The 18584-nt window shown below is 40.5% G+C and overlaps 1 protein-coding gene across 1 annotated transcript in view; it reads left to right on the top strand.

Moving 5' to 3' along the window:
- The window catches only part of TRABD2A (TraB domain containing 2A), a 79040-nt gene that overhangs the window by 42521 nt on the left and 17935 nt on the right, over positions 1-18584 (top strand). The window contains exon 3 of the mRNA XM_081316447.1: positions 10915-11061. Within this exon, the coding sequence (XP_081172573.1) occupies positions 10915-11061 (147 nt within the window). The remainder of the gene's footprint in view (positions 1-10914; positions 11062-18584) is intronic.

The raw sequence follows: 18584 nt of genomic DNA, 5'->3' as shown, positions 1-18584 counted from the left end.
ACGTATCCTTGAATATGTCTTTCCCTTGGGATTATGTTTGCTGTTGCAATTCTCTTCAGAAAGATTCAAGATTCAGGCTTAAAGCAAAAGAGAAGTTGCAGAGCTGAATGAAAAGTTGTACAGTTAAGATTTGCACTGCTCACTTGGAGACCTTATGTTATAAAATATGTTGTTGTTGTTGTTGTTAGCTGCGAAGTCGTGTCCAACCCATCGCGACCCCATGGACAACGTTCCTCCAGGCCTTCCTGTCCTCTACCATCTTCTGGAGTCCATTTAGGCTCATGCCTACGCCACTATATATATAAATCTGGCCTGGGGTTTGAGGAGCTGATTTCTTAATTTGTGATTGTACTCTTGCTCAAAGTCCAGGCATGTTCATATATCCTGGTATGCCTTGTCTTAAAATATTGAAAATATTGCAAGAATGACCCTTTTGTTAGATTGTGATACAAATAGTCCTTGTTTAGCATCTGCCTCATTTAACAACTGTTCACAGTTCACAGTTATACCACTAATGAAAAAGTAACTTTTCAACCTTTGCAGGTGTGTAAAGCAAAGGAAAGCTGCAGTAAGTTCATAAGTACTGTTTCAATTAGCAACTGTTTCACTTAAACAACTGAGTTGCTGGTCCCAATTGCGATTGTTAAATGAGCATCAGCTGTAACTAGAAACAGCTTCTTCTGTGTTTGATTACAATAGCAGTTGCCTCTAAGCCTTATTTAAAAAACATATTTTTAAGAATGCATCATTTGTGTGTATAGATAGTCCTCGACTTACAACAGTTTGTTTAGTGACCGTTCAAAGTTAAAACGGTACTGAAAAAAAGTGACTTATGATCATTTTTCACAGTTACGACCTTTGGAGCATTCCCATGTTTACGCGATCAAAATTCAGATCCTTGGCAACTGGTTCATATTTATGACCGTTGCTGTGTCCCAAGAGCATGTGAACACCTTTTGCAACCTTTTGGAAAGCCAAGTCAATGGGCAAGCCAGATTCACTTAACAACCAGGTTACTAACTTATCAACTGCAATGATTCACTTAACAACTGAGGCAAGAAAGATTGTAAAATGGGGCAAAACTCACTTAACAAATGTCTTACTTGACAACAGAAATGTTGGGCTCAATTATGGTTGTAAGTTGAGGACTACCTATATATTACCACATTTCTGCATTTGCTTTGAGTTTTGTACAGGAATGATCATGCATTATGTGCGAAGGATAGACTTTGTTTCATGCCAGTTAGTCTAGTGAAGCCTTAGTGTTGTCTTTAACAGCTATATAGGCTTAACAATGACTATTTTATATGCCAAGATTTGCATATTTGCATATATAAAGTTTGGTATAAAAGCAGGTTGTTATAGATGTCGGTATGATAAAATCTAATTAATCACATCAGGTCAAATCAAATCATACAAACTAGAAGGTGCTGGTCTAGAAACCAGGAGACTGTGAGTTCTAGACCTTCCTTAGGTATGAAAGCTAGCTGGGTGACTTTGGGCCAGTCACTCTCTCTTAACGCAACCCACTTCAAAGGGTTGTTGTTGTGGGAAAAATAGGAAGAAGCAGGATTAGGTAAGCCTGCTCCCTTGAATTGCCAAAATACTTTTTAAAAAGGTAGAATAAAAATCTCATCCTTATCATCGTCATCCCCCAGTAAGACTTGTGTGCTCTAAGTAAGATGAGAGCTATGAGAGGTTCAGCCTACTGGACAGATCTCATCACAGGAGCTAGATGAAGAATGTCTGTCCCTTAAAGAATATAAGAGACATAATTTATATCGGATCAGTCCTTGCTGAAGTCATCATGCACTAGGTGTTAGAATTCCTGGACATTTGGTTTGGTTGAGCAGCCAGGATCAGCAACTGCAGAACTACTAGAAGAAAAGATGTTTATCCATTGCAAATACACAAAAATGAAAACAAATAATGATCTATTATTACAAATCAAGCCCAACAAGAAGAAGATATCTGAAAAGAATGGATCAATTCTGGAAAGCGCAACATCAGAAATAACAAAACAGAGGCTAACAGAGCAACATCAAATTATAATAAATAAAGTATTCACAGAAGCGGAATTGGAAGAACTGTAAAGATCTACCCAGAGCTAAGAAATTGAAGCCCTGCCAGAAGTACTTCAGACTATAGAGGCAAACCAGTTGGCAGTAGAGGAAGCCAGCACAGATATTGAATTGTTTTCATACCAAATTAGGCACCCTCTCCTCTGCCTTCTGCTCAGAAAGAACAAAGTCCTCTAACTAAAGAAAAAGAAGAATGGAAACAAAGAATAACATAAAAACAAACAAGTATGGTGCCTGCACTGAAGCTTGTTCCAAACAAACAGCTAGCACCAGTATTTAAAATATGCCAATACTGTAGCATCAAACATAAGCAAACCCAAACACAGTGGAAGAAATATCATCAAGGTAGTTAATACCAGGGCAATTCCAGTCATTAAATATATAGCTGGAACAATAGAGGAGACGAGCAGAACTAAAAGCCCGGGATAGTAACAATGAAATAATAAAAATACTTGAAGATCGGGTTTTAGATTTTGGCAGTCATTTGCTCTCCAAGCTTGTTTCAATTTAGTTTCTGAACATTTCATTACCAGACTAGATATCATCATCAACAGGATTTTCTTGTCCTCTTTAGCTTATATATGTCTTGTGTTCATTTCTCATGCTAGTAAAGTCATGCTTAAAATCCTACAAGCTAGACTTCAGCAGTATGTGGATCGAGAACTACCAGAAGTGCAGGCAGGATTTCGAAGAGGCAGAGGAACTAGAGATCAAATTGCCAACATACGCTGGATCATGGAGAAAGCTAGGGAGTTCCAGAAAAACATCTACTTCTGCTTCATTGACTATGCTAAAGCATTTGACTGTGTGGATCATAACAAACTGTGGCAAGTTCTTAAAGAGATGGGAGTACCAGACCATCTTATTTGTCTCTTGAGAAACCTATATGCGGGTCAAGAAGCAACAGTGAGAACTGGACACGGAACCACTGATTGGTTCAAAATTGGGAAAGGAGTCCGGCAAGGCTGTATACTGTCGCCCTGCCTATTTAACTTATATGCAGAGCACATCATGAGAAAGGCAGGGCTAGATGAATCAAAAGTTGGAATTAAGATTGCCGGAAGAAATATCAACAACCTAAGATACGCAGATGATACCACTCTAATGGCAGAAAGTGAAGAAGAACTAAAGAGCCTCTTGTTGCAGGTGAAGAAGGAGAGTGCAAAACTTGGGTTGAAACTTAACATTAAGAAAACCAAGATCATGGCATCTGGCCCTCTCAATTCCTGGCAAATAGATGGGGAAGAAATGGAGGTAGTGACAGATTTTATTTTCCTGGGCTCCAAGATCACTGCAGATGGGGACTGTAGCCAAGAAATTAAAAGACGCTTGCTCCTGGGGAGGAAAGCCATGGCAAATCTAGACAGCACACTAAAAAGCAGAGACATCACCCTGTCAACAAAAGTGCGTATAGTCAAGGCTATGGTCTTCCCAGTTGCAATGTATGGCAGTGAAAGTTGGACCATAAGAAAGGCTGAGCGCCAAAGAATTGAGGCCTTTGAACTGTGGTGCTGGAGAAGACTCCTGCGAGTCCCTTGGACCGCAAGGCGATCAAACCGGTCAGTCCTAGAGGAGATCAATCCTGACTGCTCTTTAGAAGGCCAGATCCTGAAGCTAAAACTCAAGTACTTTGGCCACCTAATGAGAAGGAAGGACTCGCTGGAGAAGAGCCTAATGCTGGGAAAGATTGAGGGCAAGAGAAGAAGGGGACGACAGAGAATGAGGTGGCTGGATGGAGTCACTGAAGCAGTAGGCGTGAGCTTAAATGGACTCCAGAAGATGGTAGAGGACAGGAAGGCCTGGAGGAACATTGTCCATAGGGTCGCGATGGGTCGGACACGACTTCGCAGCTTACAACAACAACAACAACAACAACAATGTCTTGTGTGCCAGTGTGATCAGTTGGCCGTGTGATTGGTTGTTTGTTTGGAGCTATATTTAAATTCTGAGCAGCTGATTGGCTGTCTTGTTGTTTGGTCAGTTGAATGATCTGGTTTCTTACATATTCATATGCTGGATCTAAATATGCTTGTTAATTGCTGCTTTGGTAGAACACCAGACTTCAATAAATTCATGTGAAATGATGCGTGTACACCAGATATTTGAAGAAGAAAAAAGGGGATTGAACAAATATCTGAAGGACAGTGAAAAAGATGCACTGAAGCTAGTTTACCAGGAAGGCTTACTGAGTCCTGGAGAGACCAAACTGACTTAAAGACCAAATGAAGAATAAAATGACATGGCAAAGTAAAGTATTACATGGCCACTATATTAAAAAAAAAAAGCAGACGAAGCCAGTAACAAGACCTGGTGATGACTAACAGAGGGAAAATTGAGGAAAGAAATAGGGGGTTAATTCTGGCTGTAGAAGACCAAGCCTTAAGAACAAATCCATACAAAGTCCTACTAGACTAGACAATAACAGACAGCAAGTGCTGCCTCTCCAAAAAAATGGGAGAAACAGCGGACCACCTAGTTAGTTGTTGCAAGAAGGTCATGCGACAGACTACAGTGGCACAACAAATGCCTTGGAAGATCTGCAAGCAATACCATTTACCTGCAAGAAAGCATGATGGGACCTGGGAATAGACAAATTAATAGAAAATGAAGAAGCTAAAGTGCTCTGGGACTTTAGAATTCAAACAGGCAAACACCTGTCACATAACAGAATTGACCATTCTCAATAACAAAGACAAAAAAAAGTCTGGCTAGTGGATGTGATAATACCTGGAGACAGCAGAATAGAAGGGAAAGAACAGGAGGAAATTGCAAAATACAAAGACTGCAGACAGAAGGAGAATGACTGTGGAAAAAGAAAGCAAAAATAATACCAATAGTATTAGGCCCCTTGGGTGAAATACTAAAACAATCTGGAGCATTACCTGAACACCATTGGCACTGACAAAATCTCCATCAGCCAATTGCAAAAGATAGGTTTACCTGTAACAGCTTACATCCTGTAGTGGTCCTTTTAACGCCATCAAACAATATCTGCCTATCCCAGGTCCTTGGGAAGGACTTTCATAGGTGGATAAAAATGTCAAATCCAGTTTAAACATCTGGCTGACTGTGCGACCAACACAATAATAAATTCATTTATTAGTGGATGTCATTTTTAAAAAATGCTGGATGAAACATACTTGGGTTAAGGGAAGAGTTCAGCTTCTTTATATTCACTTGTATATTTATGAACATGGAATTAATAAGTTAAAACATTTTTTCTTTGACTTATGTGCTATAGATCAGCGGCTCCCAACCTTTTCTACGCCCCGCACCCCTAGAACACTTCTGATTTAGTCTCGCACCCCTTACAAAAGTTCAAAATAACAGCAATGAATTATGCATATATACACTATAATTTTGAAAACCCAAGTTTTTGCAACCCCTAGAATATCATCTCACACCCCCAGGGGTTAGGGCACCCCCAGTTGGGAACCCCTGCTATAGGTGTAGAAGAACTTCTATGGTCCTATTATCCTCGTTTCCAGTTTACCATTTCAGACAAGTGACTGTCTAGTCTCTTCTTAAAAACCTCCAGTGATGGAGTGTCCACGAATCAAAGGAATCACAGTGATGGTCTTTTCAGTCACGATATTATATTATATCCAATAACGATGGTGTTGATAGTGCTGCCGCTGCTGACGAGGAGAGGAAAATAAATCTTCCGGTGAGGTTTTCTCAGTGAAATATTGCCAAGTAGCTAGTTTCTGCATGGAAGAAGAGAGGCTCATGTGCCATGTCAGGTGTAAACAAAACAGGTTTGAATTCAAAACATTTTGAAAAGTGTTTTCCACTTAAGATGGCCCCTTTTGAGGTTGGAACAGTTGTTTCTCATCTGAAATGGGCTGTTTTGACCAATTGTAAGTTCTAAACAGATCTGTCTGAAGCTCCGAACACTCTCTGAATGATGGAAAAACCACCCATTTTGAATGTGAAACAGCTGCTTTGCATTCAAAGAGGGGTATTTTGAATTCAAAATGGAAAAGACTTTGTACACCACTATTATGTTCTAATCAGCAGAGCAAAGAGCAGTTTTGGAAGAGGGCATTTTAATTGGATAAAAGAGTGAGTGGTAGTGGTGGTGGTGGTGGTGAGGGGTGGGTGGGAGAGAATTATCCCTTTTCTTTTTACTGTTTAAGTGGGAGGAAGCCATCCTGGAGATCTAAGAAGTCTCCATTCTGCCTTGTCCTTAGAGCTAAACTCGATGTGATCTAAGTGTCATGCATCCCAGACTAGATTTAGCTTAAACTGCATGTTTAGCCAGAAGTAAAATAACGCAAAACTTACCAGGGCATAATCTTTTCCGAAAGCACAGGACTACTTATACATTTTAAAGAAGGGTTCCCAAAGTGGTCATTATTGGCCTCCAGAGTCAATGGGACTATCCAAGGGGTTAATGCTGTTATTCTTCTTAGTAGCAGTCCTATTAAAATAATTTTAATACAATAAGCATTTGGAGGCCAATGAACAGTCTGAACCTTTATGAAGGGATCAGTTTGCTGAAGAATTTGGGGAGCCCTGCTCTGAAGGATGTATCAAATGCACCTTAAATCAGAGCCAAATTTTGCAAAGCATTCCTTAAATTACTGCAGAACATATTTAAGAAATACATAAGAAACTGCAAGGAATATAACTCCTTCCATCCTCCACCATTTGGTCAGAGCTGAAGAAGCTTCTTGGATGAGAAGCGAAACGTCTTCAAGGGAAAAAAAACTAAGTCTAGTTGCCTTTTGAAAAAGCACTTTTGGGGCAACCATGACCTGGATGACTAAGAATCTCCGTAGTGGGTCTTATTACAGGTGGGGATGAGACAGCATATAGGGCGGAGGTACAAAAACTATCCATATGGTGTAGTAACAACAACTTGCACCTAAACATTGGCAAGACGAAAGAGATGGTGTTAGACTTCCGGAGAAAAAAGGAGGAACCTTCCCCACTTTACATTGGGGAGGACTGTGTGGAGAGAGTTTCCTCCTTTAAATTTCTGGGAGTCTACCTCTGTGAATATCTGACCTGGAAAGTTAACACAACCCAGGTAGCTAGAAAGGCCCAACAGAAGCTTCACTTTCTTAGGGTCTTGCGGAAGAACAACGGCTAATGACCCTCTTTTACCGGTCTACTATAGAGAGCGTCCTCTCGTATGGTATTGTGGTTTGGTATGCTGGTCTGACAGCCACGGACAGGGAAGTATTACAGAGGGTAGTGAGCACATCACAAGACATTGTAGGCTGTCCCCTGACAGGCTGTCCCACTGGATGACATCGCCAGGGCTCGTTGCCTTGGAAGAGTGAGGAAGATTCTCAGGGATGACTCACACCTTGGACGGTATCTCTTTACTCTCCTACCATCCGGTAGGAGATATAGGAGTATAGCCAGCCGTACCAACAGGCTGAAAAATAGCTTTTATCCGTGGGCTGTTAGGCTTTTAAATGGGATATAATCTCTGTGAACTTATGCAGAATTGACTTGGGAGGCCGGTGTGTGGTGTAGTTGGTTCACATGGTGTGGTAGGATGGAGGGTTTGTTGTCACTGTGTGTTGGGGGGAGAGAGCACGGGGGGGGAGGCTCAGCTAATCTCAATGTACACATGTTGTACTTTGACAATAAAGGTTTATTATTATTATTTAAGAAACATCTCCGACTTAGAACTTGAACACTCTGCTGACTAAACTGTGGACCTTCATCATCCAATTTAGATCTCTGGACCACCTTAGCTAAAACACTAGACTGCAGACCTAACCTGCAATAGGCGGATAATGCCAAGTTACTTTTGGCAAGGTTTATGTAAACCATGGCTGAGATACTACCCACGAAATGCCTTGGATATTCAGGACATTACAGAACTGCTAGCTTACAGAAGGATATCTGGAAAGGAAATACTGAAAAAGAGAACTTAGGGACATGTACTTGCCACATGCCATTTATTTTGGGTGCCCACTTTGAGATAAGCTTGAATTTTCTCCACGCTTTCCTCCCCCACACTTTTCTCACTGAACAAAAGCACTTCCATGTGAAGAGAGCGCCTTCAAATTCACCAGCCCTGGAATTTTTTTTCCTTGTTATGAAAGCCTCAGACTGCAGGTCACTTGACTATGTACTGAAGATAAACTTTTCACAAAGGGTGCCCTGTTTGAAGCTGCACCTGGTATTGCAATCTCTGAATGCGATAACATTTGCTAGAAAAAATTGTTATTGGAGAGCTGTGAGGTTGGACTTAAGAGGATTCCATTTACAACAGCTATTAGCTTGTGAGTGAGGCCATAAAGTTTCCACCGTTTACAGAACGTGAAAGAATATTGGTTTCTTAATTGCATCTTTATTCATACACTAGGTGAATCATATTTAATTAAGTTTATGCCCTCATAAGACCATAAGGAAATTGTATTTTGGTTATTTTTGCTCATGGTTTGACCTACAGGGAATTCTACTATTATTGCAAAACGGTGGATTTTGTTTTGTTTGTATGAAAACTGATTTAGGCAGGTAGAATAAGTACATGACTACTCAGAAGGATTAGGAGGGGGCTTTACTTTAAAAAAATGTGACGTTTGATCTAGGAATTCTAACGTTTTCCTTTTATTCCTTTTTTTAAAAAAGAAAATTCAGGGATCTCAGATCATAAGTCATTACATATTTAACATTACATACAGAGAGTCCTCGATTTACAACTGCAATTTCCATTGCAATTTATCATAAGTCATTACATATTTAACATTACATACAGAGAGTCCTCGATTTACAACCGCAATTTCCATTGCAATTTAGTGAAGGAATGCTTTGGGGAAGTGAGGGGAGCAGGGGGGGTGATGGGCCAAGCTCTCCAGCTTCACGGCAGTGCAGTTGGTGAAATCCGGGCAGGTTCGGCACTCCAGCAAGTAGCGGAGCAGGGCCGTGCTCACTTGCGAGAGGTGCCGGGGCTTGGCAGGGAAGGGGGGAGGTTGGGCTGGTGCTTCTCTGCCTGGCTGTAAAAGGGCTCCGGCACCCAACGCTGCGCAGGAGGCGAGCATGGACAGTTCAGGACTCTCAGGCACGGCACCAAAGTAGCATGTTGCAGCATCTCTGTGGTCATTTGTTAAGTGCAAATGACTGCTGTAATGTTGCAACATGCATAACTATAACTACTTTTTGGCAGGGATGTCGTAACTTTGAACATTCGCAAAGTGAAAGTTTGTAACTTGAGGACTATCTGTAGTTCTTCAGAGGAAAGGATCATTAATTGGAAGCACTGAGATGGTTCTGCACTTTCTTGGAATCAAGGGACTCTGGTGAATTGTGTTGCTCCATAAACTTCATTGATTTGGCTTCTGAAGTGGATTTCCTGCTTGCTGAATGGAGCAGTGAAATTGCTTGTCCATTGTGAGCCAGAAATGCTGTAGCGTGCAAACATGTTTCTTGTGTTAAGTAACAGTACTGTAGTCTTGTAATATGATGTACAAGGAAGCTTATTAGCGGTTGGTTGGTTATAAGCTTTCTTTGGCATTTCAAGATCTGCCCTTCTCCTGTGGAAAGTTACCCAACATCCACTAAATAGCCTCCATTACGGAAGCCACAGCATGGTTCTCTTTTAGCTTCTGGTGAAGAAGCTCCTGCCAAATGACTACTCTTCCAAATTTAAACAGTGAGCTAAATTAAAATTGCACTCAAACAACAACCAAACTTCACCTAATTTATTTTTTTAAAAAATATTTTGGTAAGCGCCAAGAAGACATCTGAAACTAATAGGAGGGAAATGGAGCTGAAACCTTTTTACCTTGAATTTTGTTGTTGCTGTTGTTCAGAGTTTCCAAAAAAAAAAAAAATCACAGGCAGAGAAGAAACGGACCCAAAGGAAGGATTAAGCACCCTTTCTCCTCCAACCGGTGATCCATTCAATTTAATACAGTAACAGACTGGTTACATTTTCCTTAAGCGAAGAAGTTGAGTAAATACTTGAAATTTTCAGTGCATTGAATAATTTCAGTAGCACTGTGGAGCGATCCAAATTTGAACAGTGAAAGATGTGAAGAGGACATAGAAGTGCATGGAGTACCTGCCAGCATCTATTTGAACCAAGCACCTCATTTATTAATTGAATCCACGGGTAGTCCTCGACTTACAACAGTTCATTTAGTGACTGTTCAACGTTACAATGGCACTGAAAAAAGTGACATGGTAGCTTTTTTTAACACTGACGACCGTTGCAACTTCCCCGTGATCACGTGACCTAGATTCAGACGCTTGGCAACTGATTCATTATTTAAGACGGTTGCAGTGTCCCAGGGTCATGTGAACACCTTCTGATGAGCAAAGTCTATGGGGAAGCCAGGTTCACTTAACAACTGCAATGACTCACTGAACATCCGCGACAAGAAAGGTTGCAAAATGGGACAAAAATTCACTTAACAGATGTTTCACGCAGCATCAGAAATTTTGGTCATCGGTTGAGGACGACCTGTATTTCCTAAATTTAACAACTCCGCTGTTGCTGTGGGAAGTCTCTCATGTGAGCCATGGGGAAAGGATGTGTTGGGTTAAAGCAGAGGCCAACTGGTGCTGGACGAGTTCCAGAAATATTCTCCGTTGACTTTTTTCTGAATATGGGTCTTGCCCAGGCCTATAAGTGTCTTCATTTTGGGACATCAATGATGACAACATTCTTACAGTAACTGATTATATAAATTATTTTCTTCTTTGTGGGTGGTTGAATGTTTAAAAGATGTGTTTAGAGTACACACCCACACACCCACACACAAATGAATATCAAATATTTATTATTCCAGTTTAATGTATATTATATAACAAATGAGGTTAAGGACTGATTGGGAACTCTCCCTTTTCCTCTTCCCATTCCCAGGTGATCTTTGCTTTGAATCAGACTCTCTTGCAGCAGGAGAATCTCCGAGCAGGCAGTCTACAGATTCCGTACAATACAGAGGACCTTATCAAGCATTACAACTGTGGAGACCTCAACACCGTCATCTTCAATCATGATACTTCTCAAGTGAGTTGTGTCTCCCCATTCCCTTGTGCTGCTCACAGGATTGCTAGTTAGCTTCTCCTGTCCATATCCCCCAAAACAAGTTTATTTTCACTGTTCAAAATCAGCATGCATGTTTCTTCGTTAACACTGCAATTGGCAGTTGTACTTCCAGACACATTTTGGTTGTTGGCAATGGATGGGCAGTTTCTGATTTGCTGGATAAGAAGAGAGTTTATAATATGTTTTATGAATTAAATGTTTTATTGCAATACGGAGGGAACACATACTTTTTTATTCAACTTAATTTTTAAAAGATACCACTTTTTTTCTTTTTAACGACCCTGTAATCCCTTGCATTGGGGTAAAATTGGGGTAACTGAATGGAGCTGAGCATTTACTGGCCGGATGCCCTTCCTGCTGCCTATGCAGAGTTCACAGCAGATATTTTCTCTTTGCACCCAGAGAGGGAAATATTCGCGGCTACCTAGGATTGAACTCACAGCTTCCTGATTGTAAGGTGAGAGCTCCACTTCTAAGCCACCACACTGCTCTTTAAAAAAATACAGCAAACTAGGGGAAAATGGATTTGTCTCTCTACAGTACTTTGCCAAATTGGAGCCAGTTTGTTTTGCCATGTCTATACAATGGCTTCCTGAGCTTTTACATGAGGATAGTGAGATGTCTTACGTTTCCCATTTTTCTAAGCACATTAATTTGACATGGATGACATAATCAAAGGCCTTCTATAAACAATGAAGCACATGTTAATTTCATTTTGTTGTTTATATCCACTAATAAGTAGCTATTACAGGTAGTTCTCACTTAATGACTGCCCTATTTAGCAATTGTTCAAAGTTACAGCAGTGCTGCAAAAGTAATCTTACAACTGGTCTTTGCACTTACGACTGTTACAGCATACCCCTCAGTCATGTCAAGATTGGGGCACTTTGCAACTGGCAGTCATTTATGACTATTGCAGCATTCTGTGGTTACCCATTTGCATATTTTACAGCTGGCTTTCAACAAGGATCGTCAGTGAAGAAGCCAGCAATGAAGTCACAGGTTGTGGTCAGGTGATGCCTGGTTTAGCGATGGAATTGTATTTGCAAAAAATGTACTCCATATTTGAGCCGCTATTCCATACTTTTCACTATCCCAGATACGAATGAAGACGGGAGGTCAATGTGAGACTTTAAAAGAGTGAATAAAATACCACAGATTTAGGATGGAAATTCCATGGAAGAGTTGTACTGCTGCCCCTGGATTTTGGGAGACTACCCTGCACATAACCATCCACTGTCTTACAAAAAAACCCCACTATATATTGAATACCAGAGGAGCCATGCTAATGAACAGTTCTATTTAGATTTCTCTGGAACTCAGAATATTCACCAAGCTGTCAAAGCTGCTAGTAGCAGACTGGAACAGTTAATCCCAAATGCAAGCCTCTCAGAGCTTTGATTAATAAGGTGTATTAATAAGAGGCTTATACAGTAGTAGCAAGAATACTGCCAAGTAGTCTGTTTTCAAATGAGAGACCTCTGTATTGCAAAATAAGATGAGAAGTCTCTGATATGTGCTTTTCAGGAGTGGGTAGAGGTAATTTGCATCTGCTATTGTAAGTATTATATTTCTACCCCTAGAACCAATTTTCCTACAAAGTTGCAGTGATTTTATGGTACATCTCTTAAATATGGAGTCCCATATCTATGTGCGATCTGGAGACAGAGGAATATGAGGTGGACATTCTGCCTCTGAAGCAATTTGTTTTTCGGTGAATATGGAAAAAGAGCCCCTTCTTACATTTGCAAAAGCTGGTATAGGCAAAGGTTTCTCTCCTCCAATCCAGGATAGCCGGCTATCCAAGAGACAGCCAGCTATTCACTGGCAAGTCATGCGTTTGAGATGTTTGGGCATCCTGACCCTAAGATTTTTGAGAGTCTTATGCACATGGCTCCCTGGGTAATCTCATTTAATGCTTGCTCTTAAAAGTGTGCAATGCTGGTGGCTCTCTCCAACAAATCCACACGGGGAAAATCAGGCAGCTTTTCCATCACTGGCATATTTCAGTAGTCTCCTGTGAACACAACACGTGGTTATGCACACGCATACATTCTTTAAAAAAAAAACCAAACCACCAGATTGCTAGTCTCGACTGAAACTCACCTGACCTTATTTCTCATCAAAGCTCACCAAGCGTTTAATTAGATAGCGTTCTGGTTGAATGGGAGGGAGAGCTGGACCCAGGAGAGGAAGTCTGAACTTCAGCATGTGTGGCTGTAATGTCTTTCCATTTGACAATGGATCTTCATGACATTTCTCAATAACTTCAGGGTGAGATGGTTCTAGTCAAAAGACACAAACGAGGATATAAGTTATGCCAGTTGCCGGCTGATTGGCAATCTTCTTTTCTCTCCTTTTACGAATTATATGTATTATCCACTTGAAGAGAGCAGAGCTAATCCTGACAGCCCAAAACCGATGCAGAAAAAAACTTGTGGATCACTTTCATATCTAGCCACAAGGATGCTCCAATACTCCTCAAACCGAAAATATCAAGGGATATTTAATCATCCATCCCATAGTGAATAATAATAATAATAATAATAATAATAATAATAATAATAATAATAATAATAATAATAATAATTTGGAAGGGACCTTGGAGGTCATCTAGTCCAACCCCTTGCTCAGGTAGGAAACCCTATACCATTTCAGGCAAATGGTTGTCCAATCTCTTCTTTAAAACTTCCAGTGTTGGAGCATTCACCACCTCTGGAGGCAGGTTGTTCCACTGGTTAATTGTTCTAACTGTCAGGAAGTTTCTCCTTAGTTCTAGGTTGCTTCTCTCCTTGACTAGTTTCCATCCATTGCTTCTTGTCCTGCTTTCAGGTGCTTTGGAGAATAGCTTGACTCCCTCTTATTTGTGGCAACCCCTGAGATATTGGAACACTGCTATCATGTCACCCCTCACCCTTCTCTTCATTAAACTACACATACCCAATTCCAGCAACCGTTCCCTATATGTTTTAGCCTCCAGCCCCCTAATCATCTTTGTTGCTCTTCTCTGTACCCTTTCTAGAATATAGCTACAATATATTCATGAAGTGTCTACAGAGATTCTCAATCATCCAGCTCATGGTTGTTCCAAAGGTGCTTTTCCAAAGGCAACTGGACTTTTCTTGTTGTTGTTTTTTCCTTGAACACATTTCATGTCTCATCCAAGAAGCTTCTTCAGTTCTGCTGAATGGCGGGGAATGGAAAGATTTATATTTAGACAATTGCTAAGGAATATAAATCCTTCTGCTCCCTCACCATTCAGCCAATACTGAGGAAGCTTCTTGGATGAGAATTGAAAGGTCTTCCTCAAGGGAAAAAAACCAAGAAAGTCCAATTGCCTTTTGAAAAGGAGCTTTGGGACAGATATGCATGAGGCTTCATTAGTGAGGATTCACTGCTATTTAGACCATAGTCCTGGACAGAATTATTGCAATGCAAATATATGAATAGACATGGGGAGCTTTTTACAGACAGAGCAGGACTAAAGCTTGTTTCCTCTCAGAGCATCTAACCCACACATTTTTGCCCCACCAGTTGAACTGTAATGAACAAGAATCCTATTTTCTATCAGCAAAATTCTTTGTTGAACAAAGCCTGGAATGAAAAAGTGCTTAATGGCAGCTGCTCCCTGATACAACAAGGTTGCATCTCTTTGATTTATGAGTCGCAAGGTCCTTTTTTTTAATATACAATAATTTTATTAAAAAAAGATAAAAACTCATACAAATTACAAAAACTAAAACAGTAAAAAGAGAAATATTGCAGAGAAAAGTATAACAGAGAGAGAAAAATGTATTAAAGAAATAAGACTATAACAAAGAAAAAGAAGTCTCTAAAATGTTTTTGCAAGAAGTCACAGTCTATTGCACAAGGAGAGCAGCACATTTTATCACTTTAGCCAGTAAGACTCTTCTTGGGGATATTTTGGGGTGGACACTTGGGGATATTTTGGGTCTATTTCTTCTTTTGACAAGCAATAAAAGCATTACAAATTGAATATTTTAACTGCTGCTGAATTTTTCTTTGGCAGGCCAGTCTTTCAGTGGGCAATCTATTACTACTAATCTTGGGTTTTTATTATGGCTCCTAGCTATATGGGTCTTTGTGGTAGGATGTTCTCTTCCTCCGTAGGAAAAGGGAATATTAGGGTAAAGATTTCTTTTTTACAATGCTGAGTACTTCCCTCCCTTAAGTGTTCTCTTTGGTGGAGGTACTGTTTTTTTCTTTCTTCCTGTTTCTGTTTTTATTACTGGAAGCCATGCTTATTCTTAATGGTGTACAAAATATTGTGATCTCAACGTGACCTAGTTTGATCTCAAAATAGATTACTCTGAGCTCACCAGAAATGCTGTTCCAACGAATCCCAAGGTATTTCAGCTTGAAGCAAGGTGCTTTTTGAGACTGGAATGTTTCCAGAACGGTCACTGGGACTTCTGTAAAGTCGGAACAATCTGTTTTAAACCTGAAGCAGCAGTTTTAAGTTCAAAAAAGGATGTTTCAAGTGCCCAACAGTTCTAATGAATCACCTATTATCCATCCCTTTGCAATGGGATGAAGAAATTTGACCTTGCTGCTTTAGCAAATCAGAGGCATAACCCACTGTAGGAACCTTCACAATAAGTCTAGTGTTCTGTTTACAGCTGAAAACTATTTATTAGAAGATCAATATCCAGCATAATTTATCTAGGACTGTCTTTGAAAATAGGATAGCTGAACTCATATGAAAGATTTCTCCAGGAGGTTAATGTGAACAGCATTATCTCTTCTGAACTTTGTACTTGTGCCCTTCCAAACTGATGCTGAACACCTTTGTGAGCGTTTGCGTGAGCATTAAAGTCATTTGACTCCAAATGCCATTTTTAAAGAACTGATATCTTTTAACCTCTATTCTCCTAGTAGTTATGGTGTCTTTTATATGAATCTCCTGTCCCTTTCTTTGATATCAAGCTTCTGAAAATATACTTTGTAACTGTATCTTATTCAAAGCCTATTATACCCCTTAAAAGTGAATTTAAGCTAAACTAAATGGTTTTGAAAATCCAAACTATAAGTTAAGTTAGTGATGCTGCCAGATGCTGTTTCACAATTTAATTTGTTTATTTATTTTTATCCATTTATATTATCTTTATAAATAACTCAAGGCAGCAAACATATTTAATACTCCTCCCTCCTCCTATTTAAGACCCTATATTCCCCATAGCAACCTATGGAGTGAATTGGGCTGAACCACAGTGATGGCCCTAAGGTCACCCAGATAGTTTTCATACCTAAGGTGGGACTCACAGTTTCCACTTTTCTACCCTGGTGCCTTAATTAACTACTATACCACTTTATAATTTTTATATTTTGATGCTTGTCCAAATCAAGTCTTATATGGGACATTTCCAACCAATGACATTAAAGGCAAAACCAAGGCTTTGATCTGGAAACCACTGCCTCGCTGAGTTCTAAAGGAAGAGCTTCCAGAAAATTTAGTTTGTCAGCTAAGAAATAGTTTTCCATGTCAGACTAGAGTGAATAACTTAGTACTGTGTGATTCTGCCTCTATAGGCCTCTTAGCTATTTCTTTCTGTAGGAACAGAAAGGAAAAATGCAAATGCTAGCTAACCATACATAGCTCCTAGATAACATATGCTCCATCGGGTCTTCGTCGCAGAAATATTGCCTTACCTAATGAGAGAAACAGAATGGCATGGGTGGGCAAAAAAAATAATAATCAATGGGAATGGGAATGACTACCAACTTCCTGTTGGCTTCCCTATTGAGTTTCCTTGTGGGAAGCTGACAGCGTGTGTAGAAAATCTTCCCTTCCCTTCCTTTCCCTTCCCGTCCCAGCAGGCAAGTATCTGGTGGCTGCTGCTTGGGGACGGGAATGAGGAATTGCACAAATCTGTCAGGGAACATTGAAAATGAGAATCATGCCCTCAATACTTATAACCATCCAGCTTAACACAAGATGGCGGCGCGTTCACACGCAGCAGCTTTGAGCTCCCGGTACTGGTGTGTGGTGATTGGATTAACGTGTGTATGGATGAATGTGCACAGTGTAGTGCAAGGGGCTAAAATTGCCTACACACGTATAGAGCTGTTAAAACATCGGGCTTGCAAGGCAATCTGGAATTACTAGTGATTTTCAGATGCAGAATTGACTTGCGAGGCCGGTGTGTGGTGCAATTAGTTCACATGGTGTAATAAGATGGAGGGTTTGTTGTCACTGTGAGTTGGGGGGGTGGGAGCACGAAGGGAGGCTCAGCTAATCTCAATGTATACATGGTTGTACTTTGACAATAAAGGTTCATTCAATGGCACAGCAGCAGCAGCAGCAGCAGCAGCAGCCTGGCACTATTGAAGCAGCCACTATTTCCCCAAGTTTTATTCTCTCGGTAGTAAGGAGTCCAGGCATTCTGTAAGTTACCATATTTGAGCTACCTTGGTTGAAAAAGCTTTGTCCTATGATGCACAATTTTGTATCATACAGTATACAAAGATATATAGATAATTTAACTCATTGTGGTATGATGTCCATGGCGCATACACACACAAAAGCACACACTCCCTTTTTATGACTTTGTGGTCCCTAAGGTAGAGTCGGGGCGACTGGATGTGACTGAGTGTTTATTGGCTGAATGCCAGCAGATATTTTTTCTTTGTGTCCTAAGAGAGAAACATCTGCCACTACCTAGGATTGAACTCTCAACCTTCTGATAGGGAGGCAAGTTTCTTCACCACTAGGCCATCACGCTCCCCCCCCACCAAGCACACACACACACACACACACACACACACACACACTTGTAATTTACTTTTGTTCTTATGATTTACGGTTTTTAATGCCATGTGGAGGGGTAGAGTGTGTAAGATCTCAGAGTATTTTCTAATTGGAGTGGTATATGCACCCTTCTTAAGAAATAAATGAATAAATATATTAACTTTCAAGAGTCTTTCCTCAGAATGATCAGAAATACCAGTTTCAATATCTTCAAATAAGCAGCATAGTTCAAAAGAAATTACAAAGACAGTACTTAGACAGTTGACTAATTTGAAAAATTCCTAAGGGACAATTTGTAACATCTTTTGGGGCGGTGACTCAGTGGGTTAGGACGCTGAGCTTGTTGATCAGAAGGTCGGCAGTTTGGCGGGTCGAATCCCGAGTGCCGTGTAGCAGAGTGAGCGCCTGTTACTCGTCCCAGCTTCTGCCAACCTAGCAGTTCGAAAGCATGTAAAAATGCAAGTAGAAAAATAGGGACCACTATGGTGGGAAGGTAACAGCGTTCCGTGCGCCTTTGGCGTCTAGTCATGCCGGCCACATGACCACGGAGACGTCCTCGGACAAGCGCTGGCTCTTCGGCTTTGAAACAGAGATGAGCACCGGCCCCTAGAGTTGGAAACGACTAGCATGCATGTGCGGGGGAACCTTTACCTTTACCTTACTGAAATATAATTCAAAAACTGAACAAGTTAAGGACTGTATGAAATGGTTTATT

Source organism: Vipera berus, assembly GCF_964194415.1.
Source record: "Vipera berus genome assembly, chromosome: 2".
NCBI lineage: Eukaryota > Metazoa > Chordata > Lepidosauria > Squamata > Viperidae > Vipera > Vipera berus.
The sequence above is the reverse complement of the archived record's forward strand: the minus strand, read 5'-3'. Positions and strand labels throughout refer to the sequence as shown.